At 34.7% G+C, this 19,743-nt stretch overlaps 2 protein-coding genes across 14 annotated transcripts in view; one reads left to right on the top strand and one right to left on the bottom strand.

Moving 5' to 3' along the window:
* LOC139982817 (uncharacterized) overlaps nt 1–17,871 on the bottom strand; it is a 167,623-nt gene extending 149,752 nt beyond the window's left edge. For 2 of the 13 annotated variants that reach the window (XM_071995922.1, XM_071995923.1), the window contains exons 1-4: nt 16,146–16,464; nt 15,306–15,374; nt 14,554–14,703; nt 13,797–13,963 (exon numbers count right to left, since the gene is read on the bottom strand). The gene's annotated coding sequence lies outside the window, so the exon portion shown is untranslated. Of the gene's footprint in view, nt 1–13,796; nt 13,964–14,553; nt 14,704–15,305; nt 15,375–16,145 lie in introns of all 13 variants that reach the window. The other 11 variants (XM_071995921.1, XM_071995924.1, XM_071995925.1 and 8 more) reach the window with 9 other exon arrangements.
* The window catches only part of LOC139982813 (uncharacterized), an 890,000-nt gene that overhangs the window by 774,451 nt on the left and 95,806 nt on the right, over nt 1–19,743 (top strand). Inside the window, exons 70-73 of the mRNA XM_071995913.1 lie at nt 4,578–4,756; nt 13,917–13,993; nt 17,910–17,968; nt 18,332–18,451. Of these exons, the coding sequence (XP_071852014.1) occupies nt 4,578–4,756; nt 13,917–13,993; nt 17,910–17,968; nt 18,332–18,451 (435 nt within the window). The remainder of the gene's footprint in view (nt 1–4,577; nt 4,757–13,916; nt 13,994–17,909; nt 17,969–18,331; nt 18,452–19,743) is intronic.

The raw sequence follows: 19,743 nt of genomic DNA, 5'->3' as shown, positions 1-19,743 counted from the left end.
AGAGACGTCGGAACATAGAGACGTCGGAACATAGGGTATGTCACCCTTCTTAATACATTGAGAAATTACTAGTCAAAAAAATTTTCTGAAGAAAAACCATACAATATATTTCACAAATATTGATGCTTAGATAAGTGCTTCCTCACAATCAACGAGCCGCCCTGAAATTCACTCCGCTTACGTAAAACTTCTATATATATAACACGTGGAAAAAAATGAGTTTTTACACACATAATTCCCATTGACATTGTTTACGGAACATAAGTAGGTCAACGACATTCGAACTTGGCAACTTGCCCAAGTTCATTGCACCGTGGGAACGACACAACAAATTGTACATGATTGTACATTTTCCCGCCATCTGGACGCCCGAATGTAACTTTTGATGTAATATGCAAATTATTAATGGTACTGTGCAGTTAAAACTTAACCTATTGCGACACATACAAATTTTGGGAAGTTGTTGTAGATGTTACTTTTGTATCAAATGTAAAGTACTGTATGGTACTATAATTTATAAAAGACGCTTTTCCTCAGGTGGTAGGAAAAGGGGTGTTTCGGTGAACTCGATCTCTTTGTATAGTATTTGGATACTTAAAATGACCATGTACTGTACATGCAGTTTCAATTCTATTTTTAAGCTGTACTTCGCATTTTTATCCTTTGTGGATCTTTATTGGAATAAATACGAAATGTATTTTTTTGACGCCAGTATTTAACGGTAAGCATTTTTTAAATTGTTGACTGAGCTTCAAAATCCATTTTCTAAAAAGTCGGATTTCATGAAGGTTTTATAAAATATAGCTAGGGTAGGAAAATATTAATTAACCACATTAAAGAAAGTTTTTCTATTATCCAAATAAAATACATGTTTCTCGTACTGAGATCTGAAAAAAAAAAAAACAGGCTGACGTTTTTCTTCTTTTCATGCGCTAATACTAGTTTGGAATATGTGGCAACCTTAACAAAATAATTTTTAAGTTTAGTTAGATTTCTTGAATCCGAATAGAGACTCGGGAATCAGGAAAAGGGAGGCCCGCCTTGCACGGAAGATAAACATGTTTTGTTTTTAACCGGCACTGCTTCAAAGTTGTTGGGTGGATTTTTTTTCCTTTTCATTCTGTTGGAACCAACGATAAATTATACAAAAACTTAACACAAGAAAGGCTTAGTAGTACTTTATTATTCTTCAAAATGTTGCCAACTATTCAAAGTAACATGGAACATAAAATCTACAACTAACACTAGTAACAGAAAAGGCGCGTACGTAACGTTACTGTTGTTAAATAAAAAGTTAAACATGTAAAGTTGTGAGCTGACTTCAAAAAGTTTTCAAGGCGGAACTCCTGTAAAGATCAATTTTCGCACAGTAGAGTAGGAACTTCCTGATACACGATATTACGACCTAACGAAATAGCGTGAATAATAAAAATCCAAAGCCCAAACGAAGTTACGAATCATGACGCACTCGGCTTGAAATCACGATCTCACGATATAACGTGTTAGCGTGAATGTAGCAGTCATGTTTGCTATCGTGAAGGCTTGGTATCACGATATAGCGTGTGATCGTGGTATATCGTTATATCGTTGTAGTGTGTACAAAAAATTTACAGTAGTCAGGCTTCACGATAGAAAACGATAGAAAAAGATAAGGGCATCACGATACACGATGCCACGGCCGATTTAATCTGGGCGGTACTGTAAAACCAACATGCTTTCAGGGGCAGGGAGGGGGTCTGTGGGCCTTCTCCAGAAAAGGGTTCACTTTAGACTTCAATGATACCTTCTGAAGCATAGTTTGACTTATGTTATGTCTAATGTCTGAGCCTTAACACAACATTGAGCTATAATTTCTTTACAATGCTGTGTTAGTTTAAAATGCGTGGTGGTGGTGGTTTGGGGGGGGGACACCATCACCCCACCTGAATGTATTGGCATACATTAACATTGATTATCAAGTTAGAACTCGATTTCATAGGCGCAGAGGTTTCTTGAAATTTCTTAGAAACTTGGACAGAGTTATTGTCCAATGTTATAATTGTGTATGTCTAGTCATAATAAAACGGTGTTAGAATATACATACTGTACCTTCCTCCTCCATAATGTACAAGTAGAGAAATTGATGTCTTTAGTCTTCATATAGTTGAAAACAATAACATTCCTAAGAAAGTGGCTGGAAACAACACATATAAATAAAACTAACATACTCTTACGACATCGGAAATGTGATCACATGATTATGACGATGATTTGTCTAGTCTTGTAGCTCCATAATTTTACTCTGTATTAAAGTAATGACAAATACTTCGTTTTCTTTTCTATTATCATAGTAGATTTCATGATCTTTGATGATGTTACTGATGTTGAGTGTTCTCTGATCAGTTCATCGTCTCATGAATTATTATCTGAGCATCGAATACTCGACTATCATGATTTGGTTTCCTAACGTAGTCCACCATTCCTTCCTATATGAGTTGTTTCACATGTTGTATGTAGGATGAGTGTACAACAGACCTGTTATATTATATTGGTAATCTTTCTCAGATATAAGGATTATAAACTGATCAGCTATATTACTGAGATAATGATGATAGTAAACTGATCGGTAATCTTACTGAGATATAAGGATTATAAACTAATCAGCTATATTACTGAGATGATAATGATGGTAAACCGATCGGTAATCTTACTCAGATATAAGGATTATAAACTGATTAGCTATATTACTGAGATGATAATGATAGTAAACTGATCGGTAATTTTACTGAGATATAAGGATTATAAACTGATCAGCTATATTACTGAGATGATAATGATAGTAAACCGATCGGTAATCTTACTGAGATATAAGGATTATAAACTAATCAGCTATATTACTGAGATGATAATGATGGTAAACCGATCGGTAATTTTACTGAGATGTAAGGATTATAAACTGATCAGCTATATTACTGAGATAATAATGATAGTAAACTGATAAGACCAACTTTAAATAATCAACTAGATTGATTACTCTGCTGATGTGAAGTTATCATCGAGGGAATATATGTTTACGATTTCAATCCAGACCAATAATTCTGCACAAAATATTAACACTGGTCTTTAAATGCGTTGTTGATAAATCTGCTCCTCAATATCTTATATCTAGATTCACTTTAGCTCCACAATCAAGTAGGTCTCTACGTTCAAATAATATTCTTTATAAACTGATCATTCCACGAACATAGAGGGTCACTTTTGCTTCAAGAGCAATAAGTGTATTTGGCGCCGAGCAATGGAATAAATTACCTAACCATGTCAAACAATCTGAGAATCTTGCAATTTCTAAAAGAAAACTCAAAACATATTTATTTCCTAGCTAATAACTTTTATACTCAATTTTTCAATTTTTTAATATTTGTATTCATTCTATTTCATATTTTTTTAATTTTCTTTTAGATTTTTTATAACATTTTGCATTTTCTATTTTTCTCTTTGTTTTTCTTAGAAATTGTTTATTTTTGTACATTCATCTAGTATACAGTATTTTTCTACGCCATTTGAGATCTTATTTTCTTTTGAATGGTTTATTCTTTCTTAGTATTTTGTTGTAAAGCGCAACCGAAAACTTTGTTGGGGTTGCGCTATATGAAATTCAATGAATAATAATAATAATAAAGATTAAATCTACACTGATAATGTCATTAGTCTCTTTCACTTTATTCATACAGATCATGGTAAATGGCAATCCCGTTCAGCTTCTTAACCCTACTTAAATCATTCTTATAATATTGTGTTATTCTACTCTATTACATTTTAAACTGACTCTCGCCAGCCAGCAACATTTTCTTTAAGTTCAATCTGCTGTTGATTTTAGCAGCACATATGTACTCATGCTGATACAAGAACCAAATATAATTTTAATTTTAATGCAGTATATACGCAGTGATAGGGCAAATTCAATAAACACACGAAACCTGTTTGCAGTGGAGAAAGGTATTTCAAAAGCATTACACCTAGATCGTAATTAACCATTACTCACCATAAGGTAGTTTTAATAATTGTAGCTGTTACATTGGTATGTATTACATGAAACACAGTGACAAAAGTGTAATATGACCGACAATTAATAAGTAACCAACAATCCCAGTCCACCAAATACTACCATCGTTTGAAGATATTCATGGTCGATTCACGGTGGAGGTATTTTACATTTGACGTCTTCACTCCACCCTGTCCCCGACATGGAGTTACAAGCTACAGTACTGTGAGGCTATGAACCATACTGATTGTTCTAACTAATCATTTGGTATAATCCTTTGAATTTACGTTATCAAACATTAGAACATCACTTATATCCTTCCTGTTAATGCTTTAATGACAAACACTCTTTGAAAGTATAATTTAATAAAGTATGTAACACGACTATATTACAATAGTACGGTTTATCTTCAAGAACTGTCTGGAGAAACAATGTATTAGCGACACACTTAAGTCAATGAAGATTTGTTCGAGATTCCTTGATTAATATTTACGTATGCCCTTGAGCAATACTTTCCAATTGCCAACATGTTCTCCTATATTTAATATCTTTCAAGGAGTGTGAGGAAGATGTTATTGTACTTCACTCTGGACTCAGATTGAACCAATTATTGACGGCAGAGAAGATACACATAGAGACAGAGCAAGTAAATGGGGAGCCTAGGATAATAACAGAGGAAGACGTTACAAAGATGTTAAGTTATGGGCTACGTTCTGAACATTTCAATGAGCTGTCGTGAGTATAACTTTGGTTAACGTGACTTTGGTTAACGTGACTTTGGTTAAGGTTAGAATGTTTGTTTGATTTATATACGCAACGTCTTAGAACTCTAAATGTGTAAATGTGGTATACTATGTTTTAAGTGTTACGGAATAGCAACAGAAAAAGTATACAAATAATTAATATAGAGCCTTGAGAAGAGTTGAGATCCTCGCGAGATGAGTTTCCACGAATATTACTTCTTTCAAACTGATGCTGGTCAATAAAAATCACTGTGTCCAACTAGTCACTGAATATATACATACATACACCCACAAACACGCATAAATATATATATATATATATATATATATATATATAAATGAAAATCGTAATGAGTTGGAAAATCAAGAACAGTGAAAAAACTTTCAGCCTCCACCGGGATTCAAACCACAGGCCTTCAGCTCTGTATGCGAACACCCTAACCACTGGGCTATTGACGCTGATTGTATGTCCAGAGGTTCAAAACCGGTAAGGAAGGTCGTAATTCCACTGTAGGTGTTTGTCACCTGTATCGAACAATACTAGTTCTGTTTTTGGTGACATATTTTGCCTTACTCTAGAGATCAAACAAGATGCTAACCAACTCGAAATCATTTGTGATTCCTAAAGCCGGATCTCAAAAGAGATACTTTTAACAGACTTTATGTTAATGCAATGGAGGTAAACGACAAAGGCAAATGAATACAGTACCGCTTATAAGTAAATTGGAAAGGATAAGCGCGATTCAGCACAAAACGCAGCTTAACTGTACTTAACCGCGCTCCAAATAAAGGAACGCGACTTTCCCCGCGTTCCAAAAAAAGGAACGCGAATTCCCCTCGCTCGCTATTCACCACCGACACAATGGGAGTGAACCGATCGATACAACGCTATTCATAGCGTGGAGGTAGTGTAAACCTATCGCTTGTAAACCAACACCCGTAATAAACATCACAATTGTAAACGAAGTTTACCAACTTTGACTGAAAGAAAGTTTTAATCGAGAATAGTTGTGTGTTGAAGGGCTAAACCTTTTTATACGTGTTTATTTTATTCCCCGATATGTTCTGGTAACCAGAAGTAATAAAAAGCAAGAAGGAAACTTTGTGTCTTATCCTTTCGCCGTAACATTAACGGACCATTTTTTGTAGTAACATTAGGCCTCGCGTTTTGTGTTGAGTTTAGGCACATTAGGCCAGTGTACGAGTACGAAGTTCACGACTTCGACTGAAAGTTTTAAACGAGAATAGTTTCGTATTGAAGGGCAAAACCTTTTTTATACGTTTTTATTTTATTCCCCGATATGTTATGGTTACCAGAAGTAATAAAAAGCAAGAAGGAAACTTCGTGCCTTATCCTTTTGGGGTAACATATCATTTTTAGTAGTAACATTAGGCCCCGCGTTTTGTGTGAACTTTAGGCACATTAGGCCAGGAAACGTTGCACTGATTTTATTTTATTTTTTATAGAGTTCTGTTCATAGGCTTACGAATACGAAGGTTGTCACTAACTGAAAGGAGTTGTAAAGAGAATAATTGTAGTTATATCCTGGAAACCAAAATGAAAAAGAATTCTAAGCACAAATGCTTGTTTTAAAAAAAAAGCAAATTATTATAAAATAAGAATAATCGTGCAACAGTGTTAAAGCTTAGAAATGCAAACTAAAAAGAAACAAACATAATGTAAATCTTTTAAAAATTCTAAAAGAAAAGTTAGGCACACATTAGGCTAGGAAGCTTTGCACTCACAAAGCAAATAAATTAATAATATAAAAGAAAACAGTACAACAGTGTCACGCTTAGAAAAGCAAACTAAAAGCAACACACTGTCTATTAGACTAGGAAACATTGCACTTACAAAGGCAACAACATTGAAAAATACAATAAGTAAAATATTAAAATTACCATGCACGGGATCAAAATAAACATGTAGTTCTTTTTGACTACAGTCTTCAAAGGTTTCACATCAAGAATAAGTTAAATATATGATGACAAAAAATAGAGGAAAATGGAATATACCAAAAAATACTGTACTTCAAGATTTGACTGCCATTGCTAAGTATCTCTTAGCATTTCTGTTGGCTGTGTCCATCTTTTTAATGCACTGTCCCCAAACTCTTTTCTGAATGTGAAGTGGTACATGAAACTGCTCCATAATACATTTCCTAATTGCAAATACCCTATCCTTATCAAGTGCATTTTTCTTAATCCCATTAACATTACAATTTAAAAGCTCATATGGTGTAAATATTTTACGCATTAAATATCTGGCAAGACCACATGGATCTCCCTGTTCAGAAAGAGACGACAGCACAACTTCAGGTCTTATTTCTGTTATGACGGAGGATAAGTTTACTTTAAATAGTTGGCAACATTTTGAAGAAATAATAAAGTGTTACTAAGCGTTTCTTGTGTGAATTTTTTATATAAATTACCATTGGTTCCAGCAGAATGAAAAGAAAAAAAGAACTTCCACCCAACAAATTTGAAGCAGGGCCGGTTAAATTCAAAACATGTTTCTCGTCCGCGCAATTGATGGGCCTCCTTTTTCCTGATTCCCGAGTTTCTTTTAGGGTTACAAGAAATCTAAACTATCCTTAAAAATTATTTTGTAAAGGTTGGAACATATTCCAAACTAGTAGCAGCGCATGAAAAGAAGAAAAATGGCCGCCCGTTTTTTTCAGATCTCAGTACCAGAAACATGTATTTTATTTGGATACTATAGAACAGCTTTCTTTCCCTAGCTGTATGTGGATTTTTTATAAAACCTTCATGAAAATTAACAGACTTGTTTGAAAATGGATTTTGAAGCTCAGTCAACAATTTAAGAAATGCTTACCGTTAAATACTGGCGTCAAACAATACATTTCGAATTTATTCCAATAAAGATCCGCAAAGGATAAAAATGATGATCAGAGCTTACTAAAGAGAAATAGAAACTGCATGTACATGGTCATTTTAAGTATCCAAGTACTATACAAAGAGATCGAGTTCACCGAAACACCCCTTTTCCCTATCGCCTGAGGAAAACCGTGTTTTATAAATTATAGTAGGCCTACCATACAGTACTTTACATTTGATACAAAAGTTACTAAAGTTACAAAACACAGAATTTGTGTGTGTCGCAATAGTTTAAGTTTTAACCGCGCAGTACACTACCATTCATAATTTGCATATTACACCAAAAGTTATAACTTGGCGTCCAGATGGCGGGAAAATGTACAATCATGTACAATTTGTTGTGTCGTTGCCATGGTGCAATGAACTTGGGCAAGTTGCCAAGTTCGAATGTCGATGACCTACTTATGTTCCGTGACCAATGTCAATGGGAATTCTGTGTGTAAAAACTCGGGTTTTCCACGTGCAATATATATAGAAGTTTTACGTAAGCGGAACGAATTCAGGGCGGCTCGTTGATTGTGAGGAAGCACTTATCTAATCATCAATTTTTGTGAAAAATATCGTACGTTTTCAGAAAATGTACAATCATGTACAATTTGTTGTGTCGTTCCCATGATGCATGAACTTTGGCAAGTTGCCAAGTTCGAATGTCCATGACCTACTTATGTTCCGTGACCAATGTCAATGGGAATTATGTGTGTAAAAACTCGGGTTTTCCACGTGCAATAAATATAGAAGTTTTACGTAAGCGGAGCGAAGTCGGGGCGGCTCGTTGATTGTGAGGAAGCACTTATCTAATCATCAATTTTTGTGAAAAATATCGTACTTTTTTCAGAAAATATTTTTGACTAGTAATTGGAAACTCAATGTATCAAGAAGTACTGGGGGTAGACCTTATCATTGCATTTTGAGGGAAGTGAGATCTTCAAGTGCAAAATATTGTTTTTTCATTTAAGGTTATCGTGGTTTTCTTGCGAGGTGTATACGGCGTAACTTTCGATGTAGGCTTAGAGGTAGGATCGGCCCATGCATACTAAATGAGAACATGCAAAAACGTTTCAAGTGTTGTTTTGAACAGTGCCCGTGAAGCTGTATACTTTGAGAATTCCAAGGGCAGTGACAACGTGCAATGTCTCAGTGCAGTATACAACTGAGTACCAACTCAGTTCCGTAATGTAACATGTGCGCGAATAGCCCGTATTACTTGCAAGAACAGTATACTGTACTGTTCTAGCCCCGGGAAATGATCAATTCGGCTTTCTCACTTAATCTGTGGTAGGAAAAATCATGATTCCTGAATAATTTTCAGGAATATTGTTATTTCCGAACGGACGTTGAGAACTGTTTGAATATTAAACGGCAATTTTTATTGTTCGCAGCAATCGCGGGAATTTTGTTTGCTAACGTTTCACTCATCAAACCAACTGTTTTGCTCCCACTTGAACATTTGTATTGTACGTTGAATTTAAACAGTGTAAGATACGTGCTTATACACTATCCCTTCCCTTGACCGAGTATAAACCTTCGGTCTTCTTTCTACCGGCGACGATCGATATTCTTTTGTTACCGGATTGGAAGGAATTAAGTAGGATTACAGCCATTGACCGTCTGACGGTAACAATGAACTTCACACTTTTAGCTGGCATGAATAGAATTAGGGAAGCCTTCCGACGGAATTTGCGCTCTGATAAACAGTTCCCCGCAATTAACTGCATTTTAATGCGGGTTTAACAAAAGATAGAGCGCGGTTAAAATGCACAGAGCGCAATTAAGAGCGCGGTTTTCCAATTCACTTAAAAGCGGTACTGTATATATAAATGAAAATCGTAATGAGTTGGAAAATCAAGAACAATGAAAAAACTTTCAGTCTCCACCGGGATTCGAACCACGGGCCTTCCGCTCTGTACGCGGACACCCTAACCACTAGGCTATAGACGCTGATTGTATGTCCAGAGGTTCGAAACCGGTAAGGAAGGTCGTAATTCCACTGTAGGCGTTTGTCACCTGTATCGAACATATATATATATATATATATATACGATTTGCCGTCCCAGATAAACCAAAACAATTCCTTTACAATTACAACGGAATCGGATTAAAATAATCCGACGCGGATTAAAATAGTCCGAATTTCTAAAACTTCTGCTCAATTCAGCAGAAATCAGTAAGTCGCTTTGCCTTTACAACCATGCCGACATCTTCTCTACAAAATAGTTTCAATTCCTGCTACTCCTTGTCACTTTCGGTGATCATGCACTGAAGAAGAGCTAGTTTTGCTCGAAAGCTCTGCAAAAATCAAACATTGGCTGTTTTACTTCCAATCACTTACCTAATTCAATTATTGTATCTCACTCGAGATCTAGCCTTTCTCTAAATGCAGCATAGTTGTTTAACAGTTTTTCCATTATTCCTATATATATATATATATATATATATATATATATATATATATATATATATATATATATTCTTAAATATATATATTTAAATATATGTATATATATATATATATATATGTATATATATATATATATATATATATATATGTATATATATATATATATATTTATATATATATATATATATTTAAATATATTAATATATATATTTACATATATATATATATATATTTAAATATATTAATATATATTTACATATATAAATATATTTATATATATATATTTATATACATATATATATACATATATATATATATATAAATGAAAATCGTAATGAGCATTTATATATATAGCTTAACATACACCCCATTTGTAAGGACTGAATAATTTACCTTTGTTTTGCACGCAGTTAATGGGACATGGTGTCCTGCATTGCATCAAAGTTAGTATTCCAGGAAATTTCACTACAATAGCTTTGCCTTTATATACTGTACTGTTTCAACACTCCACTACACTTTCCCTTGGTGTCCAGCCAACACCCTTACTCCCAACCCCCCCCCCCACCCGCTCCACCCACCACTGCCATATAGAAGCACATTTGGAGCTGCCTCCTATATCAATTGCTTAATTTTGGTTCTTTACACCAGATTTAAACCTTACAAACATAAGTGCGATATCTGATAACACTAAATAAATATAGAGGTAAACACTAGCTTCCACTCCTTGCACTCACAAAAATTAGCAATGGCACGGCTGACAATCTCTAACTTCACTTGACATGACATCAGACTCCTGTATCAATGTATACATGTGTTAATATCGTAAATAAGTTTAGGTATTGGCACTGACAATTTTTATTATGATAGATGTATTACTGAGTGTTGGACTTACAGCTTTCATTGGTCAGGTCTTGTGAATTATCAATTTTTTTTGACTAAAAATTAATGCAATAAACTTCCTATTGTTCATTTCGAGATATGTAATGTTATTTCGGCAAAATTGTTATTTTACGTTTGTTCCCTTGAAAGTTCAGTTTGTATCACTACACTTCGTAAAAAGTCACTGCACCTGAAAAATCTCCATACATAATGTACGTAAACAATAGTAAGCGATTTCACACAGTTATCTTCCATTTACATTGGTCGTTGAACAAAAATGCGATTTGGACTTGCTTCAAGTTCACTGCAATAAACTTTCTCATAGGAATATATACATTTACTGTTGTTGATGAAGGAAGAAACCACAAAGCTTAGATAGCAGTTACTTGAAAAACTTTTTGTGAAAATATGAGGGTTTTTTTTTTTCATTTTTTGGGGGGGGAACACATTCTGTTTCTGCTAAACTTCCCGTGAATACTGCTTACTTATCTTGGAAAAATGAATAAATGATGGTGCTGAATGAAGTTGAATCATTCGAAGATACGGATGGGGGGGTGGTTGGCAAACTAGTTCTTCATATGATGAGTTGCTTGTTGGTGGTGATTTGCGTTTTGGTGTTGTGTTTGGGGATCGTTATCCGTCGGTGTGACGTCGCCCTTTGCTGGTAAATCACCTCCTGTCATTTGATGTGGTAGGGTTGAAATGTTACAGACGGGCCATCCTCAGAAATTTGCGTTAAATCCTTTAGAGTCTGGGGCAAGAGAAGTTCTGTGGGAAGGTTTGATTCTATTGACAGTTGAGAATCTCCTTTCACAAGCTGCAGAACTCACTGGCAGAACCACCATTACTTTAAATAATTCAGAGGATAGTTGCACCTTCCTGGATTACAAGCTGGGGTAGAGAACCAAATGGAATATTCTTGCCACTGACTTGAGACTTTAGTTGAGCCCACTCTTTTTGAATTTCCTCCTTTATTTCTTCAAGCCATCTGGGTTGTTCTGATCATGTAGCAGCAAAGTACTACAATGATCAGCCACCCTCCCAAGTTCTTCAACACCTGATGAATTCAAAGCTTCGTCTTTTCTTGCTGGCCATAATAAGGGTCAACAATTTGAAACAGAATTAAAATTTTGTCGACAAAAGCCGAAGCTATGCCTATGACTTTTGAATTGGGATGCAATGTTTAACTTATTGACATGTCAGGTAGGCCTTATCGCGCGATTGCGGTTAACCTACTGACAACACTGTTTTTGTTTGTACCGATCGTACACACATGGTTCTCCTGTTTGAGTTGTCGTAACGCAAATAATTAAGTTTGTTGTTTTCCATTTTGGTTACACCTATCGTGCATCTTTAATTTGAGCGATTAGTATGAAGTTAGTTTCGAGCTGGTGAACAGAGCTGTTCCTTAGGACCTACTTGTAACAATGCACTTGGTGCTAATATATAATATAATACTAATGTGATTTGTAACATTAGGCAATAGACCTTTCTTGATTGGCTCACAAGTTAATATAGTACGCCTATCTTATAAAGTCAGTGAACGAATGAGCCACTCGCCAAAATGTAGAGTGTAGTGCATTTTTTGCTCACCAGTCGCAAAATTCTACTCGCCATTGGCGAGGTGGCGACCGTATTTGTCGAGGTCTGATGTGTATATCTATTAACAATGGACAACCCTATATATGAGGCTTATCTGAACTACAATGTAGGTTTCTGAACACAGGAAAGCAACGAGACGGTTTTCTGGCGGTGATATTAATCTCTATTTGCTTGCCCAGAAGATCAAAGCATTAATACCAGTTCTGCCTGGTCTGGATGTTTCTGGCATATTCTCGTTTAACGATTTATAAAAATGAAAACACACATTCTGCATGTTTCTTGCATCTTCGCAGTAGTTATTCACTAATATACAGTGCGGTGAAAGTTGTAGAAAATTTGGATTCTTTCTGGACTGTTATTGGAATGCGGGATCATTCTGGGAATTTTCAGGAAACGTGAAGTTTGAAAAATACACATTTTAATGTATTCTAACACTCACCCTCCTTAAAAGAAGAAAGTTTGGGTGTAATGAGAACTTCCTTTCCTATTTTACATTCATTGTACTGTTTTAACTTAGTGCATCAACATAGTTGTATAGAATAACTGACATTAATGAAACGTAAGCAACTCGTTAAATGGTATCAACAATAACATTTCGAATTATGCTTTATCTCCTTGCTATACTTTTGCAGACTTAAACTCCAACTTATTGTTTAATGTTTTTGAATTTCTTTGAACAATAAACAAACAAGGTTTTTATTAGCTTTGTCACTCTCTTGAAATAATACTCCAACAACAGCATCCTCACTGGAATCTACTACAAGTTTGAAAGGAAGTCGTTGATAACTTTCGCACACGACTCAACCGACATAATCACATCAGCTTTCCATTAAATATTGTAGCATCGTTCGGTTTAGTATTTAAACATGCATTTTATTAAAATGAAATGATGCAGCTGCATAGATGCAAAGAATCATCGCAGTATGCTTTTTTATTAGTTATACCTTTTATTATCATAGGTGCCTAGTATATTATCACATGAACAACAGTTATAGTTTTAATTTTCCCTTGTTGGAAGTTTATCGTCGTTATTATCTAGGTCAACATGCATGGGACTTACGATATAGGCAGATAAAGATGTTTCTGCGTGTGGGTTACACAGGAAAATATTAACAATAACATGTAAGGGCACCTGTCAGCAGTATAGGGTTGAGATAAATATATAATTCTACGATATATAACATACATCATTCTTCATAACAGTCAAGTAACGCATATTCTATTCTAATAGGCTAGTGCAAAACTTGTGTCTTACCAAACAGAATCACCGGGGATTCCCAAGTAGTTGGAAGGTTAATGGTGTCTTTATAAAATTGAAACACTTATGTTTCTTCTGTTCGATAGCTAAACTCATATCTTCACTTCTACTCAAAAGGTTTGCAGGATGCAGGTTGCCTTTCTCCTTCTCATCGGAGTCACTTCCTAGAGACATGAGGTCAAGGGACATTAAAGGTAAATCAGCATTGTGTGTAATGCAGTTTATAAGGAAGTGAATCATAATATTTAGTTATTCTTCACATTCAGTGATGAATATTAAACAAGTTCACTTATCCATCTGCCTCTAATGATTTGATTTTACCATAATAGGCATATGAAGGAGATTTCTTCCCCCAAAAGAACAATTTTCCTACCAGTTTAATTTGACGTAACGTTTAATAACAAACTTGCTTCAGATTGTTTGCGCTATTTTACAATCAAATACCAATATATCTTTCTGGTGGCTAGAGTTGTTAGTTTTCCAAAATTGTTCAAACTGTTGTACATGTTCAAAATACGTCATTATAGCATTCCCTATAGTAAATGCATGTGTTCCTTTTCTTTTTGTTTAATTCGGTGATACTTTGTAAATCTGACAATAACGTAGTGAATGACTTTATTTCTAATTTCAAGCTAATCACGTGTATCAGGTTTTAAAGCAGCATTTTGCGTCCTTTTCTATGATTTTTCTCAACCTCACTGACTCCACTATGCCATAACGACATACATAACTAGCTTATCCATTTAAATCTTACTTCATATTGAAGGGACGCGGAGGGGAAGTCGAAGGAAGGGTCAGCCTGCTCGTTAAGACCAGATTCAGAGACAGCAGTATACGATTTCACCAATTTATTCAGTGTAGAAAACAGAAAACGTAGAGAACAGGAAAGCATAGAAAGCAGCCCCTGCAATATCAAAGTGACAAAATACAAAATAACTGAACAATAAAAGTTACGACATACAATACAATATGGAACACTGGCAGTTACCATAAGTTGAAAACACTATAATACAATGGTATGAGATATAACTCGATTAAATAACGCATACATATCCTCAGAAAACAGCACAATTCACACAACCCTACGGTGATGTTTGCTTATAAAATCAAAAAGAAAAGTAATCAATGTAATCAACTATGACAACACAACGACCATCTTAGTGTTACAGAGATAAATATAAAACAGGAACACATTCGTAGTGAACTGAAACTCGTAGTCTAAATGACATTTTACCAACCTCGCATAATCTCAGAAATCTAATATCTCAACAACACCAACTAATAAAGGATAACAAGCTACTATTAAAAGCTGAAGTACATTCCCAACAGATACTCTTTAATACAGAAGGTGAATTATGGAATGATAATCTCTCTCGTTAAAACCAGCTCTAGGTGGAATAAGACAACCAAATCAAATCAGAAAACAAAATATCAACATTAAAATGGAACAAAATAACAACAACTCCTTTAACGGTACAAACTGCTTGACTCTCTATACCTACTCACCGAGCCAAATATGTCAATTTCAAGTTGTGTCCTCATAGACAGACCTTCACCATCGCACAACCGAGTAGCCTGAATTAATAAAATCAACATACAGAAAATGATATATTGTTCATAAAACACAATTAAAAAAATGGTGAACAATGAGTTACTGACCATTGTAAACCTTATCACTTTAATCATATAAACAACAAACAATGAACAAGAGAACATTTAACTAAAAAGATATAAACCACTGCAAAATCCTTATAACCAGTGTTATGTCGCTAAACAGAATTGTAATATGCACTGATCCTTTAATACATATTGTGACAATCATCTTAATCTTACATTATTCTTTTACTGAGGTTCAACATATTAACAGTAAAATATTAATAACACAGAAAGAAACACTGCTGAATGATCAGTACAATTATTCCCTACCATGCCTAAATAACCACAATGTGAACAGTCTAGGCTTAACCCTCTGATTCTTGCCAAAAAGTGTAACCTAGGCCCTCCAAGAATTGGTGAAATTATCAATTACACATACTGAATTTGTAACATGGAATATGGATGATTAAAATATAAAATTAAGCTTACATAAGATATAAATTGAATGCTCACATGCTGTAATATGAAGCTGAATAAATCACATCAAAATTCTATACAAATAGAAACTCTTATCACCGAACTTAGTAACGATAAATTTCGTGGAACTGATACCCACACACTATTTAAGTGACCAATTTGCACTTAAACAATATCGTGATTATACATAAATTTAATCTATATCTAATAGCCTCATTCTAAACCAAAATAACAACTAAAGAACCAGTTGTGACAATAGTAAACTTTACTCACCAAACAGAACCAAAATTAACTCTTTATCATCGTTTAATACTGGAAACGGACAAATTTTTCTTCTCTGATTCTAATAAAGACCATGCTCCTTGAAATTCCCACATGCAACTCTTACCCATGCCAAGCCAGCAGGGTGCATTAGCATAAACTCAGGATAAGAAGCGCATGGATATTCTTAATAATTACATCCAAACCCCGTATTACTTCAGAGAATTGACTATAGCACCAAATTATAAGTAATTTTAAACATGTTTACATAAGAAAAGTAAGAATCAATAGTAAAACAGACTTACAGGATGAAATTTAAGCAGCGCGCTACTTTAGCTAAAAGATGTATCTACATTAACATAAGGGAAAGTGAGGTTATAGACAAAGAGATGCTGTTGACCACATGCTGCCCATGTTGACCAAGCCATGAATAATTCATGAGCCAGCCAAATACAGTAGAATAATAACATTACTGTACTAAGGACCTATTTTCAACTCACTACAAAATGGTTGCATAAAAGTCGAAAAATTTGCAACTATCAACTTTGTTTTTCTCCAAGATATTTACCGTTAGAACCCAATAAACCTCGCCCATAATATGAATATTTAAACACTACGAACGTCATTGACCAATACATAATCCAACACCAAGCTTGATTTGTGTACAGTCTATATGGCAGTTGTTACCAGGGAGTTCCATTACATCTCCCTGGTTGTACCATGGAGCTATAAACTGTTTATAGCTCCGGTTAAACCAACGCAAAATCTTGAATCTACTTTTAGCAACGGCTCATAACTAAACCTGCATCTCTGATTGGTTGAATTCAAACTAGTGGGTTTGGCGGAACTGTATGCGATTAATTTTAACTGTGGAATTTGTTGAGGACACCCTTCTCATTATCTGTAAATATCCTTAATTACTCGCCAATTAACGTTGTTTTACAGGGAAAAACTTGGCTAATATCTTAGTTTGCTGTTTTGTAATTGACATATGTAACAATATCGATGGACATGTCAAAAAAGTAGAAAACGGCGACCAAACGCAAAATGCTGCTTTAAGGACTAATTATCAAGAAGATTATGATAGCCTTAGTAAGCTTTCGAAGACCATTTCCAGAGCACTCCCTTCAGTCCATACTTTAATATAATGCATGAAGACTCATCCAGTCAATACATGTTACATTTAATGAAATGTATAGGCATATCTCTCGAGTTAGTAACAATAGACTAACATGGATTTCAATGTAACAGTGTTGAGTATTTTGACTTCCATTGCCTATCACACAAAAATCCATTCGACTGTGGTTTGACCTTTGAAATCATGTGGACTTCTAAATATGTGTGATAATTTAAATGAAAGAAAATTATCATTTTTTCCCTGAATGTATCAAGGTAATGTGTTTGGTAGATTCTAATATTAATTGTCCATGTTTGCAATAAAGTCATATTATTAAGTAAAATACTATTAAACTTATCGTCATAAACACATACTAAAATGTTGCAGATTGCAGCAGTTATTGAAATTATTAAAGTAGAGTTGTAAACATATAAAAGTCTTAGGCATTCTAAAGGCATTGTGTATCGGTTGATGGAAGTGGTAAGCTGATTAACTCAAAAAAGAGCATTATGCGGAAGTAACCCATAGATTAAATATTCACTAAGGTGAATGTGAAAAACTGTAAATACTTCAAAGTTAATATGTTACCCAAAGAACTCATTTCACATTAATATTATGTCTATGAGTACTGATGGACATGTACATTCTTTTCCATGTAGTCTGTTGGAGTCTATTAGACAGTGAAGTTCTACTAAATGTTCAATCTGGCCAGTGGGAGGTAAGTGTACTCAGGAACTGGTTGTCATAATTTATAAATACTATCATCGTTATTCTTGATAAAGAGTTGGTTATTGGCAAAATTGTATCAATACTTCTTTTTCTGGTTTGTATTTATTTCTTATCCTATGCTACCGTAGCTTCCATCTATGGGAGTTAGTAGCTGATAGTATTTAAACTTACTATTAAAATTTTAATAGAAATTTAAAGTTCATGTTATGTATTGTCCGTGGCATTTATAATTGTAGTAAACAATTTTAGCGTTCATTTCTACAGGATGACCCTATTTCTCATTAACCTTTTTCCTTTATTTCAACACTGACATTACAGTACTTATAAATTTATTGATTCATTACGTTACCAGGTTAAAGACAAGGAATCGCTGTGTCAACTTTGTTCCGGAAAAGTCGTTATCGAAGACAGGGATCACTATTTACAACAATGTTTAACCATCATATCCATACAGACCGCATCATATCATAACGTAAGTCGATCAACGTCCTTAAATGTATTACTTTTATTCTTGTTTGACACCATTTCCTTCTATCTGAATATTTATGTGGGTTGATTGTGCGTATTCTCTTTCTTTGAATAACATTATGTGATTCGTATGTAACTCGAATTCACACATTCACAGCCTACAGTGGAATTACGACCTTCCTTAACAGTTTCGAACCTCTGGGCAAACAATCAGCGTCCATAGCCTAGTTGGTTAGGGTGTCCGCATATAAAGCAGGAGGCCCGGGTTCGAATCCCGGTGGTTCGAATCCCGGTGGAGGCTGGAAGTTTTTTCACCGTTCTAAATATTCCAACTCATTACATTTATATATATTCATTTTGCCATTGACGTTTACCCCCATTTCATTAACAAAAGACTGTTTAAAGTATCTCTTTCGAGATCCGGCCTTAGGAATCACAAATGACTTGGAGTTGGTTAGAATCATGTTTGATCTCCTAGAGTAAGCCAAATATGTCACCAAAAACAGAACTAGTATTATTCGATACAGGTGACAAAAGCCTACAGTGGAAATACGACCTTACTTAACGGTTTCGAACCTCTGGATATACAATCGCGTCCATAGCCTAGTTGATTAGGGTGTCCGCATATAAAGGGGGAGGCCCGGGTTCGAATACCGGTGGAGGCTGGAAGTTTTTTCACTGTTCTAAATTTTCCAACTCATTACGTTTATATATATTCATTTGCCTTTGTCATTTAACCCCATTTAATTAAAAAAAGTCTGTTTAAAGTATCCAATCATTTTAATGTCTTTACCAAGGACTAATTCTGTCAGGTATAGTTAGAGCGGATGAGTTGAAACTTTTTACAGAATTCTCTTAGTGAAAAAGATGGTGATAAAAGAGAATTCCCTCATCTGCAATGCTATCCTAAAAATTTACCACATGTTGTTGAAACATTACCATCAGTGTTCTACACTAACCATTAATGTGATTACCATCACATTGAGGAAATATCAGATGTTGAACAATCATTGTTTTTGTCAGCACACATTGAACACTTCCGTCCAAAATGGTAACTACAGGTTGAGTAGGTGATACCCTAAAAGCTGGCTTCAAGATAATGCAATTAACCTAATGAAGAGAAAGAAAGTGATGTGGATGAGAATTAGGTTGTTATGATTGTAAGTATTGAGAATGTCATTCGTAAATAGTTACAGTATGTGTACAGCATGTCTCTGGATAAATACACTGTATACATGGACATCCTTGAAAGTACTGTACACTTCAAATTTCAATAACCAGGTAAGTGTCAAATAA

Source organism: Apostichopus japonicus, chromosome 16, assembly GCF_037975245.1.
Source record: "Apostichopus japonicus isolate 1M-3 chromosome 16, ASM3797524v1, whole genome shotgun sequence".
Lineage (NCBI taxonomy): Eukaryota > Metazoa > Echinodermata > Holothuroidea > Aspidochirotida > Stichopodidae > Apostichopus > Apostichopus japonicus.
The sequence above is the reverse complement of the archived record's forward strand: the minus strand, read 5'-3'. Positions and strand labels throughout refer to the sequence as shown.